General features: G+C 46.1%; 1 protein-coding gene across 2 annotated transcripts; it reads right to left on the minus strand.

The window, feature by feature from the left end:
• Positions 1-316: 316 nt before the first annotated feature.
• NEU1 (neuraminidase 1) lies at positions 317-13,650 on the minus strand. 2 transcript variants are annotated; one of them, XM_088446704.1, is made up of 7 exons: positions 13,415-13,650; positions 10,701-10,784; positions 5,068-5,260; positions 4,039-4,301; positions 3,577-3,759; positions 3,150-3,369; positions 317-1,285 (listed from the first exon to the last, which is right to left on the minus strand). In XM_088446704.1, the coding sequence occupies exons 1-7, from the start codon at positions 13,520-13,522 to the stop codon at positions 1,068-1,070; spliced, it is 1,269 nt and encodes a 422-aa protein (XP_088302830.1). In that variant the 5' UTR covers positions 13,523-13,650; the 3' UTR covers positions 317-1,067. The 2 variants fall into 2 exon arrangements, with proteins under 2 accessions (XP_088302830.1, XP_088302831.1); XM_088446705.1 differs by lacking the exon at positions 10,701-10,784.
• Between the last annotated feature and the right edge of the window lie 13 nt (positions 13,651-13,663).

Consider the following 13,663-nt stretch of genomic DNA (forward strand, 5'->3'; position numbering starts at 1 on the left):
GATATAACCGGCGGCTCAGTAACAGATTGCACCTCTAAGTACAAGTACTTTGAAATCTCTACCGTGCCCTTAAATAAGAGCGTCCCGGTATCCTTCTGCCAACGGTCCTGGCAAGTTTTAGGTCTGTTGTCTGGGATTTCCTGCACTGGTTCTGGGCACTTGAATCTATTTGATAACCTATAATCAATAACTAAGTAAATAATCTAACCGTTACCACAGTTACCGTATTCCTATGCCCTGGGATAGTGAGATATTAGATTTCTAGGGAAGATTTTAACATGCATCTTGGATTTTAATGATAAATTAAAGACATATCTCAGATAGATCAGTAATCCAGTTTTATTCAGGCTGAACAAAAATAAACTCTATTAAATAAGCTCCATACTTACAGGTATCAAAATAATTTAAACCATTACAAACCCATATTTATCTCCGATTCCGGCAAAGTGGTTTAAAGACGTAGAGGGGGGGTCAAAACTTTTTATACATCACCACCACCGTGATCAATCACATAATACACATATTTACACACTCATAAAAGACCACCACCCCCAGAGTGATTTCTCCCCACATGACTGATTTGGAGACATACTAAAAAAAAAAAAAAAAAAAAAAGATTTTAAATTTGGAACAGATCTGAAATAGTTAATGTGGTCTGAAAACTTAAATTTAATAATTTATATTTCATCCAAACCCCCCCTCCCCCCCCCATACATAAAGCATTAAAAAAAAACAATTTCTTTGTACTGTAAACCGGAAGCTGCTGCATCTGCCTCAGCCTCCACCTGCGTAGCACTTCAGCGTTAGATAGGACGCCAGCAAGAATAGGGTGGAAATAAACAAAGAAAGAAAATGTTAGTGTGTGATGTGAGAGAACGATCGTACATAGAAGTGACAACTATTAGGGGTCACCTAAGAGCTAGAATAGCTCAAACTGATCTCTTATGAAGAGAGAGAGTGCGAGACAGGAGTCTGGGTGTATAAAGAGAGTCACTTTTATGGCAACAAGTCTGATGAGCGATGCCGGGGGTTCCCACGTCAGATCCAGCAGCTGAGGAGAAGCCGGGTCAGACGTGGCCGTAGAGGTTGACCTTAACAAAAGAGATTGACTCTGTAATGTCTTTTCTGCCTTTCTCGTAGATGACGAAGAGGTTCTCACTGTCCTCGATCTTACGTGACAGGGTGGTCAGGGAGGAGTATCCACTGGGACCCGGCCAGATTTGGATGGACTTCTGCTCCCAAGAGTCCCCAGAATTGGAACTCCATCGCAGAGTGAGGTTAACTCCTGAGGAACGAAGGTTGCATTTGATGAAGGAAACAATTGCTTAGTGTGAGCCAATGCACAAGTTACGTAATAAAGTGACGGGATTTGGGATCCATACAATATCAGGATATGAATCTATAGAAAGACATGTATGTATTGCAAATAGCCAGTGTTGTTCTCTGCAAGCCATAGACATGACTGCACTGATGGGAATAGTGTAATCAGAAATGTCCTGACATGCAAACCATGGAGACTCTGGCAGTGAAGTAGCCCTAACCTAGCAAATAAACAGTGACTAGAGAACCCCCGACCACTATAATAAGCGATATAGATTGTGTGCAGACTTTACTGCATGACTACACTAGACAGAGGCCATCAGTAAGTCCTGTAACAGTAAGAGAAGGCAGCTGAATATATCCGTATACAAGCCTTCTACAGCTGAATCATGAAACATCATAACATAGCTATAAGAGATGTAGGGCCTCATTATTAACAAGTTTTATCATTCACAACGAGTGATAAAATTCAGGAAAAAATATGTTAAATAGGACCTGTGACCTAAGAGGGATGGGGAGCAGTGCAAGGATCCGGGTAATTAGTATCCGCTGGCGGCTCCCCCCCCTCTCGACGCCTCTGTGTGCGGGCGATCGGCTGATCTAACGGTAAAAAATTGCCGATGGACAGATATGTCTGTCCATCTGCTGTGCAGCACAGCCAATGCGATATGTCTGAACGACGTCGTTCACAGACATATCGTCTGTACACACTGGCCGACGGGGGCACGATATATTGGCCGATGGGTACACACGACCAGCATTATTCACCTGGGCTCTGGTGTTTAATGTCACATCACGTATCTATATGAGTATTATCACTGAGGGAATCTCAGATCCATAATTTGGACATACTACACCGTATACATTTTTTTTTCTCTTTCTGACCATTATATTCAGAAAAAAAAGAGGAGTACCGTCTATCGAGTGGACTGGCCTATGAATATTTTTGACCACATCGCACTGATGAACTAAATAATTATATTTTTTCATTCATCTTTATGTGGACTTGTTTGAAGTGAAACTCGACTAAAGCGCTTATACCCGTATTTTTGCATTTATGAGCGATAAAACTCGTTGCGTATGATAAATGGGGCTTCAGCCAATCGGCTCTCAACTGTCATTTTTCAAACAAATGACAGTTGGGAGCTGATTGACTGGAGCAACATTATACGCAACGAGTTCTATCACTCCAGTGAGTGATAAAACTCGTTGATAACGGAGGCCTGTAGTCGGGATGCAGACAGCAGTTGGAATCGCGGCTCCGGTTGGGCAAATGCAGGTGTGCCAGTGCGTTTCAACGCCGTTGCAGGGGCGTGCATAAATTATCCACTGCATGGCCATAAGCAGCCATAGCACTGATAGCGTGCGTGGCTGTAATCAATTTCTGAGTAAGGTCAGGACTTGTGCAAGTGTGCATATGGGTCCGATGTTACCGATGGTTTCACTATGTTACCCTAGTATACGGATGTGAGTAAGGGGAAGTGGGCGTCCTTATGTCAGGCTGCGATCGCAATGCGAATGCAGATATTTCACCACTAATATTAGCAACTGCGCTGCATGCGTATAAGCAGAATAGCGTTCCGTTGTAAATCAGGACCTTAATATCATAGCTCTCCGAGGGCAGGTATAAGGGGGTTCCAGCTAAGGAAGACCCCCCCTCATTAGACACATGTAAGACTAAGGTTTGTTTAAGGAGGGGTTGCCCAAAGGTGGACAACTTCATTAACGTATAGGGGAAGTTTCGGGGTAGAAGGTGGGGGGTGCAGCAGCAGACAGAGGAGGAGAATATTAGACGATTTGGGAAGGTTAAAAAAAAAAAATCATCTTACTCTGAGCCTGGTTCGCTGGATTCACAAAGTAGGTTATTCCGTCCTTGAATAAAGCCCCAGCTGCCACGGCTGGGTCCGGCAAGCCCTCATCAAACCGGACGTTCTCCAGTGGCAGAGAGTCACAGCCATCGGTAGAGAACACCACAATCCGGCAGCGGCAGTGATAAAAGTACTGATTCCGGGCATTTATTACCACTGTGCCATTCGGGAGCTCGTAGGGCTGAAACGTTGAGATAAACAGGTTATGGAAAAAATAGATTTAATAAAATTGGATAGTGGGTGAGAATGGCTGGGTAGAGAGAGAAGGGTTTGGGAGAAGAGAGGAGGATTCTAATGGAATAGAAGAATTGGTGGTAAAGGAGGACACAGCTTGGGTCAGGGAGATGAAGGTTCCATGGTCTGTACACACGTGGTACAGCCACATTACCTGGCACTCATCAGGACTGAAGTCCCCCAGCCTTTTCTGTTGCTTGAACGGAAGCCCCTCTAGGTTTCCACCTTTTTTCCACGTGTTCCCATGGTCATCGCTCAGAAGACAGAAGACCCCGTCCTCGTCCAGGGTTCCATGACCACACACAATGAGACGGCCCTTCTTTGGCTCTAACTTTTTCTTTATGGATAGAAGTTAGGAGATCAGAGGAAACCGATAACTTCCAAATCCAGGAGGTAGAGATAGATTGGAGAAGGACATGCATCGATTCCCCTCCTGCCCTCTCACTAAGCAAGTCTAATCTAAGGTCTGCATTCCTTTGCGTTTTCCTCCGCGGTTCCCATTTCCCAGAACCCAAACAACCCTAAGTACCTTCTAATCTAAATCTCATCTCCCCAGATAAACTTCCCATCGTCTTCATCCCACACACCCTGTCCTGTCCATCTCCCTCCCATTCACCTGGATTCCGTATCCTGGGCCCGGGGCAAACATTTTGGTGCCGATCTCACGTGAGAGGTTCCTTGGGGTGCTCCACGTTATGCCATCGTCTGAGCTGTTGGTGACCATGACACTGGAAACGTCACACTGGAGATAGTGGGCACACAGCGTGTACACCAAGAAGATGTTTCTGGTCTCATCGTCCACCACCACCGCCCCTAAATTCAGTCCATCTGGAGTGGAGCCATCATCAACGATGAAGGAGGTGGGTTTCCACGTGTAACCTGTAGATACAAACAGTCTAGAATCATAATGCTCCAGGTCAGGAGAGCTCAACCATTAACTCCAAGACCTAGATTAGGTTGGCAAGTCACCACCAGATGATATATAAATGTATGTACTGCATTAACCAACTATGTATGCTCTCAAATCCATGGAAACAATGTTTAGTACCTCGTGGCCTTGACATACCGGGAAAACGGGGCGGACACACCCCCATTTCCAGGAACACCGGCCATCCCCCGACCCTTAAATGCTTCTGCCTGTCAATCAGGCAGAGGCATAGAAGGGGCTGTTCTGCATATTCACATTCAATAATCGGTAATCTGCGTTCAGCCCCTCTGTCATTACAGTACATGTTTTAAGGATATTCATGTTTGAGCACAGGTGACTTAAACAGTGCCTCAGTCAATTTGATTTAACCAGCTGGAGTCAAGCATGGATATTCTTAAAACCTGGACTGTAATGGCGGAGTTAGGGAACCTCAGAGTTAAGTATTAACTCATCCTTCAGCTTTTATTACCTGCTGTAACCTACATTTGCCACTAGAGGGCGATGTCACAACAACACAATAGACGTGGTTGTAATTTTTGGTAACTGCGGAAAGAGATTTACTTTAAAACTTTATGACATATGAATTTTAATGTGCGCAGTCACGTTTGCTTAAATTGCTCCCCACCGAGCCACACACACAAATGCCTTGGCTATAACAAAACAGCTGCCATGCTGACATTAGTGCACATATAAACCCAACAATGATGTCCTTCTCACCTCCATCATGTGACCTGCGGGTGGCGATAAACTTCGCTCCTAGGTCAGAGGCAGAATGTTTCCTGGCTTCAGAAAATGCCAAGAGGTGCCCCCGAGGGGTGTAGGTGATCAGGGGAATACGGAATGTGTCAACACCACCAATCACTCGCCCACTGACCCACAGCAACTGCTCCATAGTAATCACTGGGGAAACCTTTTTGGGAAGAGATAGGGCAAAGGGTTATAACCTGTACCATTTATACATTGCATCAAAATGTTTTCCCCCTAAAGGGGGCCACTCTCCTGTAACCTGCTGGCTGCCACCACCTCTAAACGATTCGCTATGAATTCTGTGACACCGCCACCATCCCCAGTGACACGAAAAAGGGAATTACGACAAAACATCAGAGGTGCAGGGCTGCGATTATACGATAAACAGTCCCTCTGCCACTAACCTGCCCTTATGGACCACGCTCGACACAGATCTCCTGGAAAGGGACGTGCCAAAGTCGGCAAGCATTAATACAAGGACAATATTAATATTTGAAGTGTTCACTCTAGCACGCTACACCTGTCACAGCCCGTGCAGTTCCTCTTTCCTACCTGGGACATCGCTCTCTGCTCTGGTGCTTCTAGCACACTCAGCTGAGTTACAGACCAGAGTGTGCTAGAAGCACCAAAGAAGAGATGGTGCTAGAATGAACACTATATCGGGTTGCAGTTGAGATTCCGGCTGTCAGGATGCCGGCAATGAAATCCCTACACCAGTGAAAATCCTGGTGCCAGCATCCCGGCGGTAAGTACTGGGGTTAGGGGATAGGCACTAGGGGGAGGGTTAGGGTGTTCGGGGGATAGGATTAGGTTGCGCGGGGAATAGGATTAGGTTGCGGTGGGGAGGGAAAGGGGAGCTTTAAGCTGCAGGGGTGGAGGGTTAGTTTTAGGGGTAGGATTAGGATACTTACCGACATGTGACAGTATCCTATACCTGCCGCTATGCCGGCGTTGGAATTCTGACCACCGGCATCCTGTACCCAACCCCTTATATTGAAGGGGGGCATTACTGTGCGCTAACAACACCATCACTATTTTACTTTATATTTATCTCAAAGTGGCTCTAAAAATACTATAATAAATGAGTAATTTGGAGCCAGCATATGTCCTGACACATGTTGTGCATTACCACCAGGTTCCATTCACCCTCCAAACCATCAGATTTATTACTCTACGGTTTGTAGGTGAAATATACCCCGTGGTCTGCACGACACACAGAAGCCTCGGGTACAGGCAGGAGGAAGTAAGCCGTAAGGGGAGCCGATGGTTAATACACACCCTCCTGGGGTGCATTCCTCTGCATGGGAACAGCCAGAAAAACCGATGATCATTCATCTGTATACACAAAGTACATAGTTACACCTTCCTAGTGCATGATGTAGAAAAAAATACAACTCGTTTTAGTCTGCTGACTGCTAGAAGTTATATGAAAACCACTTTCCCACACCACACCCAGCCCCAGATTAGTGTTCACATGGATCTGGAGCTAATATTTAGGAAGGGCCTATTGTTTGCCGCTGCAGATGGTGTGACCAGTGATGTGGGGACGTGACCAGAGTGGTTATCGCCACTGAGAACATAACTGGCAACTACCTTAAATTACTTTATAGTGGAGCAATAACGATTTCAGTGCCCGGCTGCCATCTCAGTTGTTGAGGGAGGGGTTGAGAGGTGAATGATGGGGACATCAGATTACTCGGGGCAGAGACAAAAACGGCTGCCATGTTGACATTAGCACACATACAGTCAGGTGCATAAATATTGGGACATTGACAGAATTTTCATATTTTGGCCTCTTTTCACCACCACGATGGCTTTGAAATGAAACAAAAAAGATGTGCTTTAACTGCAGACTTTCAGATTTAATTTGAGGGTAATTACATCCAAATCAGGTGAACGGTGTAGGAATTACAACGGTTTCTATATGTACCTCCCACTTTTTCAGGGGCCAAAAGTAATGGAACAAACTAAACAATCCTAAATCTAACTTTCACTTTTTAATACTTTGTTGCAAATCCTTTGCAGGCAATTACAGCCTGAAGTCTGGAACACATAGACATCACCAGACGTTGGGTTTCATCCCTGGTGATGCTCTGCCAGGCCTCTACTGCAAATGTCTTCAGTTCCTGCTTGTTCTTGGGGCATTTTCCCTTCTGTTTTGTCTTCATCAAGTGAAATGCATGCTCAATCGGATTCAGGTCAGGGGATTGACTTGGCCATTGCATAACATTCCACTTTTTAGCCTTAAAAAACTCTTTGGTTGCTTTTGCAGTATGCTTCGGGTCATTGTCCATCTGCTCTGTGAAGCGCCATCCAATGAGTTCTGAAGCATTTGACTGAATATGAGCATATAATATTGCCCGAAACACTTCAGAATTCATTCTGCTGCTTTTGTCAGCAGTCACATCATCAATAAATACAAGGGAACCAGTTCCATTGGCAGCCATACATGCCCACGCCATGACACTACCACCACCATGCTTCACTGATGAGGTGGTATGTTTTAGATCATGAGCAGTTCCTTTCCATCTCCATACTCTTCTCTTCCCATCACTCTGGTACAAGTTGATCTTTGTCTCATCTGTCCATAGGATGTTGTTCCAGAACTGTAATGGCCTTTTTAGATGTTGTTTGGCAAACTGTAATCTGGTCTTCCTGTTTTTGAGGCTCACCAAAGATTTACATCTTGTGGTGAACCCTCTATATTCACTCTTGTGAAGTCTTCTCTTGATTGTTGACTTTGACACATACACCTACCTTCTGGAGAGTGCTCTTGATTTGGCCAACTGTTGTGAAGGGGTTTTTCTTCACCAGGGAAATAATTCTTCTGTGATCCACCACAGTTGTTTTCCGTGGTCTTCCGGGTCTTTTGGTGTTGCTGAGCTCTCCGATGCGTTCTTTCTTTTTAAGAATGTTCCAAACAGTTGATTTGGCCACACCTAATGTTTTTGCTATCTCTCTGATGGGTTTGTTTTGATTTTTCAACCTAATGATGGCTTGCTTCACTGATAGTGACAGCTCTTTGGATCTCATATTGAGAGTCGACAGCAACTGATTCCAAATGCAAATGTCACACCTAGAATCAACTCCAGACCTTTTACCTGCTTAATTGATAATGAAATAACGAGGGAATAGCCAACACCTGTCCATGAAATAGCTTTTGAGTTGATAGTCCCATTACTTTTGGCCCCTTAAAAAGTGGGAGGCACATATAGAAACTGTTGTAATTCCTACACAATTCACCCAATTTGGATGTAATTACCCTCAAATTAAATCTGAAAGTCTGCAGTTAAAGCACATCTTGTTTGTTTCATTTCAAAGCCATTGTGGTGGTGAATACAGGCCAAAATATGAAAATTCTGTCAATGCCCCAATATTTATGCACCTGACTGTATAAACCTGACAATGATGTCCTTCTCACCTCCTTCATGTCACCTGCAGGTGGCGATAAACTTAGCTCCTAGGTCAGAAGCAGAATGTTTCCTGGCTTCGGAAAATGCCAAGAGGTGCCCCCGAGGGGTGTAGGTGATCAGAGGAATAATGAATGTGTCAACTCCGCCAATCACTCTCCCACAGCAAAAGCACTGGGGTGTCCAGGGGGCAGAGCTTAGCATGACCTGGGGTTGGAGCTTCGGGTGGGCCGGGCTTCGGTAAGTCTGTTGGCAGGGCGGCAGGGGTTTTGAATGGGCGATGGATTGGGTGGCCAGGAGGTGAATGAACTGGGTTGTTGGCAGAGACAGGATTTTTTTTTTCCTGTCAACACTGTCTGCACTGCAATGAATCCTATGGGCCTATTTTCATGGGGGGGGGGGGCTGGAGCTCCACTTGCCCCATTGTTAATACAGCCCTGACCACACCCACACATATACACCCCTAAGAAACACATATGTAGACTTAATAGCTGTAATAAAACCAGATCTCTAGTAAGGTTGGCAAGTCTATGATTCCGTATAAATCACAGAAGTTGAACATTTTAGGTGCCAGGGTTAAAAGGAGGAATTCATCTGAACGAGATGTGCCACAATGCCCAGCTAAGTATATATCAGCTATCTAGGGGTAGGTCCATCATCCTCTATGGGGGGTGCGAGGGAAAACTTGTAACGCCAGCAGGCTGATGTGCAGTTTCCGATCAGCACATCGCATCCATCATGCTGACCTGAATTCCCCCAAAGACCGTTAACTAAGAACTGTACCCAGCATTTAGAGCCTAGATATCATACTGTGCAATAAATCTACATTTACTTGCAAATTAGAGGAACATAAATATGCATAAAGACACTGGCAGCCAGGGCTGTAGTAGGGCGAAAGGGAGCCGTGTGCCAGTCCCCAAACATGTGACGTTATGACATCACAACAAGGGGGCAGGGCTGCAGGGAACAAGGAGAAGACGTGCGCCTGAAGCATCGCTCCAGGCAACTTTCTAGGCTGCAGGGTGCCTTTCCCGGCACGCCAAACATAGGTGCCACGGGGCAGCTACGGTGCCACCCACTAGGCTCTGAGCGCAGCACCGCTCGCTTACTCCTAGTTACGGCCTTGCTGACAGCTGCCCTATAATAAAGAAACCCTGGGTATATTTTGAACAAAAATTATATATTTCCCATTTAACCATGCAGAGGACCCCAACTGTAATAGTGCATAGGAATATGGGGCTCATGCCTGGAGCTCCCCTTCAGCTCCTATAGAATACATACAGAGGGCTTAGTTCAGACCTAAGTAATGTTCACTCTAGGTCCATCACCGGGCAGGGGACCGGACCTAGAAAGGGCACTATAGCACGTGCAGAAGGCGAGCCCGCACCCAAAAAGGGGGCATGTCTTACAGATGCACCCCTTTTGTATTGCTCTTGGGGGCATGCCCGGCACTTGCCGACAAGCCGAGCTGACCCCAAGCTCTCCGCTCTCAGTAAATAGATGCCATGCGCATCTATTCACCGGCTGTGATTGCTGAGCTATTTTTCCCACCCACGGGACACTGTGGCCCACAGGTGGGGATGGCAGCCGCCATGTTGTTTTAGCGGGGCGCATTCTGCCCTTTTGAAATTTACAGCCCCTTCTAGGTGCGCATCATATATCACTGACTCCTCACCACGTGCACATGAACCATAAAAAGGGAGGAGAGGAAATATAGTGTAAAACCCATTTAATAGAGAGACATAAAAGCAAATGTTCCATAGGAGGATCCACTGAGAGCAGGAGTGAAACAATTACTAGCTGTGCATTTAGGTCTCACATCCAAGTTTACAGGATTCTGCCATATACCGAAATACAATAAATAAAAGCACATTTCCCAAAGTGATAAAGCCAGACTGGCACCCTGTTACTCATCTGCATGGGGTATACCGCAGAATAATCAGCACTACGACCACGGACAGCACCCGGTGACCCGGGGGAATCAGGCCTACACCCCAATAGCAGAGTGCCCTGCACACATCCACACAACAAGCTCAGGACTGGAAGAGAGAACCGCATGCATGTCACAGACACCCAGGAGCAACAAGTGTCCGGTCACCGAGCAGTAACACCGTGCTAGTATTGTACCGTGCCGTGCTCCCCGGGGGTTACAGCGCCCCTCTCCCAGCATTGCCCCAGCCGCAGGGGCCTCACCTTGTACACATTCTTGGTCAACCGATGCACAGCCTTTGAGTGGGACATCTTGCTGACATACATCGAGGAACCATACAAATCGTGCTGCAATGCAAGGCATGCACATATATTTACCAATTTATTTATTTTGCATGCAAGGAAAACACAGGCTACATTTACACGCAGAGAACAAATACTGGCCAGCTTTGCTTCTACGCTGGAATTTAGAATTAAATTCCCCATTTCTTAGGGACACAAGATAGTGCACCTGAAAAAGGGCTGTGGCCTCCTGGGGAAGGGCCAGGGAAGAGATAGGGGAGGCCAGGAGATGCTGGGGATAAAATAAGAGGATGCTACAAGTGAGAATTATAATAAACAGGAAAATGGACAGGCCCAAACAGCGCCCCCTGCCCTGTGCCATGGCACTGGTCGCACTACCCTAGTTACGGCGCGGGCAGGGTGCTAGAATGAACACTAGAACAGGTCCCTTCTGAAGTATGAAATGTAAAATCTGCTCCACATTCAGTGCAACAGGCTTTTGCCAAGGTGTAAATGTTTTTTTAATTTGTGCCTAACTCTGAAACAAGCTCACACTATACTGCAAGTCATTTATAAAGTAACAAGAAAACCGGTAGTACGGGTTTGTACATTGCCCACAAAGACACTTCCTTTGCCTACTGAAAGAGTCAGACTGGAAGAGGCTGTTGCTTTGTTTCTACAGGGCAATCAATTTCTAAAGCTGGGGACATACTTGAGCAACGGGCATGCGTTTCAACTTTGGAGTGAAAGCCCTGGAACGGGTATTGCCGTTACACACTGCAACGAGTTAATGAACAACGGAACGATCACTGCTCTGACTTTCATTAACTTACCACAGGTCGCTAGCAATATCGCTAGATTTGATGTGCAGCATATCAGACCTAGCAACCATCGCTAGCGACTGCGCAATCACCCATACACACTGAGCGACACAAGCAATTTGTCGTAACAAAATGGCAAATCGGCCCAACATCACTCCAGTGTGTACCCAGCTTAAGAGATCCACTGCTACACAAGTAACACACAGGCCCTCGTTGCCATTTACAGATCCAAAATGAAGCTGCAAAAGTTAAAATGTTGGCTACCCTGTCAGATCATTATAATTGCTCGTGTTGTAAGTAATAAAAACGAATAAGAGAAAATATCAGAGACAAAATTCACAAGAGTCATTAGGGGCGTCAGCAATGTAACTTCACACTAAGGGGCATATTCAATTAGGCGCCGCGTTTACTGCACGGGGAAAAGCTCCGGACTTCACACCCAGAGCTATTCAATTATTCTGCATTTTCCCTGCGCGATAACAGAGTAGATTCCGTGCAAAGTGCTGGAATCTGGGGGTTCCCCAGAGCGTTAAATGCAGATTTTTCCTAACCGGTCCTGGGTCTGCGAGGACAAAACCCACCCTCTGGGGCTTAGCACTTGGGGTTACCACAGCTAAATGAATCAGGCAGCGCTGACAATTAGCCGCAGGATAAACCCTGCTGCTATTGGCATATGCCCTGCCTATACCAACATATTCGCTCATTTCTGAAGACATTTTTAAGAACACTGAAGTCAAGTTAACAAAAACTATCTGGTAACTGCAGGAAAATAAAGTGACCTCCAGATTTAGCTCTGACATTTGTGAATGTGACGTTACATAAATCAGTCTTACAATGATCACGCCATATAATTAACACAGGAGGCTCTCAAATTTAGCTACAAGCAGATTGGTTTCTATGGGCAGCACCTCCTCTTGTTCTCTATAGGTTTGATAAATCTATGCCTAAAACAGGTGTTAAGCTGCCCATACAACAGCAATTTTTTTTACCCGATCTGGCAGATTCCGGCACATCGGAACGACAGATTGGGTTAAAAAATGCCCAAATTGTGAGTCCTCACTCACAATCACAATGCGCCCCCGTAGGTCGCACATCGCATCATCAGATCTGCCGTGCTGTACGGCAGATCTGACAATCTAGGACACAATGCACTATAAAAAAAAGTTTGGCTGCAGGAGATCGGATGAAGATTGGACAGCATATCGCGTGCTGAGCTGCCGGGGAGAGTTTCAAGGTAAATCGGACACATCGTCTGATCATAAGTATATCGGTATGCCTGTGGGCACCATTACAGTCGCTGAAAGAAACCAAAAAATATATCTTAAAGGCTTACAGAAAATCAAAACAATTTTTACGCCGACATCAGCGGTGAGTCGCTGCCAATCACTAAAACAGAGACCACAATGCTAAATACAAACAGAAAGAGAATTTAGCAAACCGTGGAAAACTTAGCTTAAGGCGGTTTGTCACTGCACTGCTTACGCCATCTATAGAGGGCAAGGCTGGCAATATGCACCCAGCGAAGCATCCAGGTTTTGCTGCGTCCCTACTGGGATAAAGTGCAACGCGCAGGCGCCCGTCACACGCGCACTGCACAGCAGCACGCCGCTGGCAGCGATAGGCAACCACCAACAGAGCGTAGAATGGCGACATACCTGTCTTCCAGATCAAGGTGAGTTATGTTAAATACCGGTGGCATATTCGTATCGCCATGAGACTAAACAAAATATACCGCCATCAGGAAGCATCGGTATTATACGGAGCCCATAATATTCAGATGCAGATAGTTTCCTTTCCACAAAGCTGATATTGTCAGGAGGGTGAATATACAGAGAACATGAAGGCAGGATCACCAGCAGCCCCCCTGCACTGTACCTGGTTAAAGGGCGCACAACATGCTGTGCCCAGCAGTGCCAGGGCAATGAGCAGCCACCAGATGGGATCCTTAACGAGAGCTCTCCAGGTTAGCTTACACAACCCCATGGTGCAGCCTCTTCCCTGACCCCCGCTGTATGCAGAAGCCACAGATCCCCCCTGGCCGAGGGCGCTGCGGGGACCCAGCGTATAATATACAGCAGGACACTTCCGGGAGCCTCAGCTACACCCAGTCACATGACCTCAGTC

The sequence above is a fragment of the Taudactylus pleione genome, unplaced genomic scaffold (genome assembly GCF_031769625.1).
Source record: "Taudactylus pleione unplaced genomic scaffold, aTauple2 ptg000400l, whole genome shotgun sequence".
Taxonomy (NCBI): domain Eukaryota; kingdom Metazoa; phylum Chordata; class Amphibia; order Anura; family Myobatrachidae; genus Taudactylus; species Taudactylus pleione.

What these genes read in the sequence shown, in the direction of transcription:
- NEU1 (XM_088446704.1), bottom strand. Translation starts at nt 13,522, where the DNA reads ATGGGGTTGTGTAAGCTAACCTGGAGAGCTCTCGTTAAGGATCCCATC. An exon ending in GCCCAGGATACGGAATCCAG is followed by an intron (nt 3,760 to 4,038) that starts GTGAATGGGAGG and finishes CTATCCATAAAG; the next exon opens with AAAAAGTTAGAGCCAAAGAA. An exon ending in TCAGTCCTGATGAGTGCCAG is followed by an intron (nt 3,370 to 3,576) that starts GTAATGTGGCTG and finishes TCAACGTTTCAG; the next exon opens with CCCTACGAGCTCCCGAATGG.